The 3,259-nt window shown below is 31.6% G+C and overlaps 1 protein-coding gene across 1 annotated transcript in view; it reads left to right on the forward strand.

The window, feature by feature from the left end:
- Positions 1-1,798, forward strand: part of LOC111684550 (serine/threonine-protein kinase 10-A) — a gene marked incomplete at its 5' end in the record, with an annotated part of 15,373 nt that extends 13,575 nt beyond the window's left edge. Inside the window, one exon of the mRNA XM_046955712.1 lies at positions 390-1,798. Coding sequence (XP_046811668.1) covers positions 390-1,638 — 1,249 coding nt within the window. The remainder of the gene's footprint in view (positions 1-389) is intronic.
- Positions 1,799-3,259: the final 1,461 nt, after the last annotated feature.

Below are 3,259 nucleotides of genomic sequence, written 5' to 3' on the forward strand. Positions count from 1 at the left end.
GTTCTGTTCTAGTTCTGTTCTAGTTCTGTTCTAGTTCTGTTCTAGTTCTGTTCTAGTTCTGTTCTAGTTCTGTTCTAGTTCTGTTCTAGTTCTTTTCTAGTTCTATTCACGAATGATCAAGAACGTTTTGCAGACAATTTATTTGGCACTTAATATATAAATTGAGTTTCTATCAAAAATTATAATTTAAAAAAATCTATTTCTTTATCACTTTTTCTCTCTGTATTATAATCTCTTTTAATGTATTTTTCACTTAAAATATCATTTAAAATTAAATGTTGCTTAAATATATCCTTTGTAAAAGTGTCCTTTCCTACGTATAAAAGCTATTGTCTAAATTTAGTATAAAAGCTATTAAAGCTTTGAAACAAACACACGTTTTTTTGAAGTTTTAAATATAATTTACTAATGCTACTTCTTTACATCTTTTTTCCCCATGCAGTCTGTTCACCATCGCCTTGTGAGTCACTGGCCACCGTAACCGATGATGAAACTGCTCATTTCTCTGAAATCGTCGAAGAAGAGGAACCTCCTACACCCATTAATGAGTCGAAGGAAAAACTTTTCCCTGCATCCAGCGGCACAGCCACTCCAACACCGTCTATGCAAAATCTGAATTTCGGTTATCCTTTCGGCAGTAAAGTGGATGAATTTAATGGCAGCAGCATGAATTTACAACAACGTTCTTTGAAATCGTATCTTCATACATTCGATCGTAGAAATTCGGATACAAATTGTTTATTGGGCAGAAGATCTTCAGGAGAGCGTGTTAATTTAGCGGATGAGATTAAAAAACTTTCCGATCATTTGTTAATGTTGGCGGAAATTAATAATAAATTCAGCAAAGATGTGCAAAAACAACAGGTTGAAGAAGAAAAACAAGACAAAGAGGAGAAGAAGATAAAGAAAACCAAAGAAACGGGGGCTGAAAAGAAAACTAGCACAAAAACACCTACTTCGAAAACAAAAGACACTAGTAATGAAGTTAAGTCTTCTAAAATTAGCAGCCATAAAACCAGCAACACTGCTACTACCTCCAGCAAAACTGTGGAGAGTTCAATGACAACTACAACATCCACGAATTCTAGCAATTTCTTTAGTAATTTAAATCCCGGCAAAAGTCGGACTAGTACTTTAAGCTGGCGTCTGCAGCAATCCATAGAAGAGACACCCAAGCTAAATACCAACAGCTGGTCCAATAAATCGACAGCCACCAGCAGTTCCTCCACAACTACCAAAAAGTCCTCAGTCAGCACTATTTCAACGCAAAATACCAAAACTTCTAATGATCACAAAATCCAGGAAGCGGCCAGCATAAGAAGAGCCAAATTCCGTATCAATCAAATGAGTCGTGATGTACCTATAGGCCTGCCCGACACCCATCAAAGCGTTAACCTAGAAGAGGCCGCCAACAATACCAAAGATTGTCTCTTACATTTGTTGGAAAAATATAATGACAGTAAAACTCGCAATCCCCTGGGACGTCATCAAAGTATCAGCGTTGATTGCAATGTACGCGATAATTTGGAATATCGTTCCATGAGTTCAATAAATGCCTTCTTTCAAAGACACAACAACAATGGAGAAATGGTAAAACAATTACAGGCTCAATTAAAGGAAAAAACTGGTGAATCATAATAAGTCCCCTGAGGTCTAACAAACTACACCCGAAAGTGTAAATTCCTAGTCTTTAATAGTTTAATTGAAATAATTAATGCTCAAATCTAAACAAAAACAACAACAAAAGTTATTTAATGCTTAAGCAAAATCTTTAAAATCTATTTGTTAATTAAATATTTTTATTATTTATTCTAGTTAGATTTGTAAATAAAAATAAAATTAATAAAGAATGTGAATTAAAAATTGTGGATTTCATTTTATTTTCCACCAATAAAGCTCTAATTGAGAAAAAAGTAAAAATTTGTGATCACTTTTATTTTCACTCAATAAACGATTTTTATATGAAAAACTTTAAATCGGCTGTAGTTTCTCAAATAACGCTCCAATCGAGAAAGTGAAAATCTGTTATCACTTTTACTTTCCATGAAATATCGATTTTTATATGAAAAACCTAAAATCGGCTGTAGTTTCTTAAATAACGCTCCAAACGAGAAAATAGTAAAAATCTGTGATCACTTTTATTTTCACTCAAAAATCGATTTTTATATGAAAAACTTTAAATCGGCTGTAGTTTCTTAAATAACGCTCCAATCGAGAAGATAGTGAAAATCTATGATCACTTTTATTTTCCATTAAAAATCGATTTTTATATGAAAAACTTTAAATCGGCTGTAGTTCCGTAAATAATGCTCTAATTGAGAAAATAGTGAATATCTGTGATCACTTTTATTTTCCATTAAAAATCGATTTTTATATGAAAAACCTTAAATCGGCTAAAGTTTCTTAAATAACGCTCCAATCGAGAAAATAGTGAAAATCTGTGATCACTTTTTTTCACTCAAAAATCGATTTTTATATGAAAACCTTAAATCGGCTGTAGTTTCTTAAATAACGCTCCAATCGAGAAAATAGTGAAAATCTGTGATCACTTTTATTTTCAAACCTTAAATCGGCTGTAGTTTCTTAAATAAGGCTCCAATCGAGAAAATAGTGGAAATCTGTGATCACTTTTATTTTCCATGAAATATCAATTTTTATATGAAAAACATTAAATCGGCTGTAGTTTCTTAAATAACGCTTCAATCGAGAAAATAGTGAAAATCTGTGATCACTTTTATTTTCACTCAAAAATAGATTTTAATATGGAAAACCTTAAATCGGCTGTAGTTTCTTAAATAAGGTTCCAATCGAGAAAATAGTGAAAATCTGTGATCACTTTTATTTTCCACTAAAAATCGATTTTTATATGAAACACCATAAATCGGCTGTAGTTTCTTAAATAACGCTCCAATCGAGAAAATAGTGAAAATCTGTGATCACTTTTATTTTCACTCAAAAATCGATTTTTATATGAAAAACCTTAAATCAGCCGTAGTTTCTTAAATAAGGCTCCAATCGAGAAAATAGTGAAAATCTGTGATCACTTTTATTTTCCACTAAAAATCAATTTTTATATGAAAAACCTTAAATCGGCTGTCGAGAAAATAGTGAAAATCTGTGATCACTTTTAATTTCACCCAAAAATCGATTTTTATTTGAAAAACCTTAAATCGGTTGTAGTTTTTTAAATAACGCTCCAATCGAGAAAATAGTGAAAATCTGGGATCACTTTTATTTCCATTAAAAATCGATTTTTATT

This window comes from Lucilia cuprina, chromosome 6 (genome assembly GCF_022045245.1).
Source record: "Lucilia cuprina isolate Lc7/37 chromosome 6, ASM2204524v1, whole genome shotgun sequence".
NCBI lineage: Eukaryota > Metazoa > Arthropoda > Insecta > Diptera > Calliphoridae > Lucilia > Lucilia cuprina.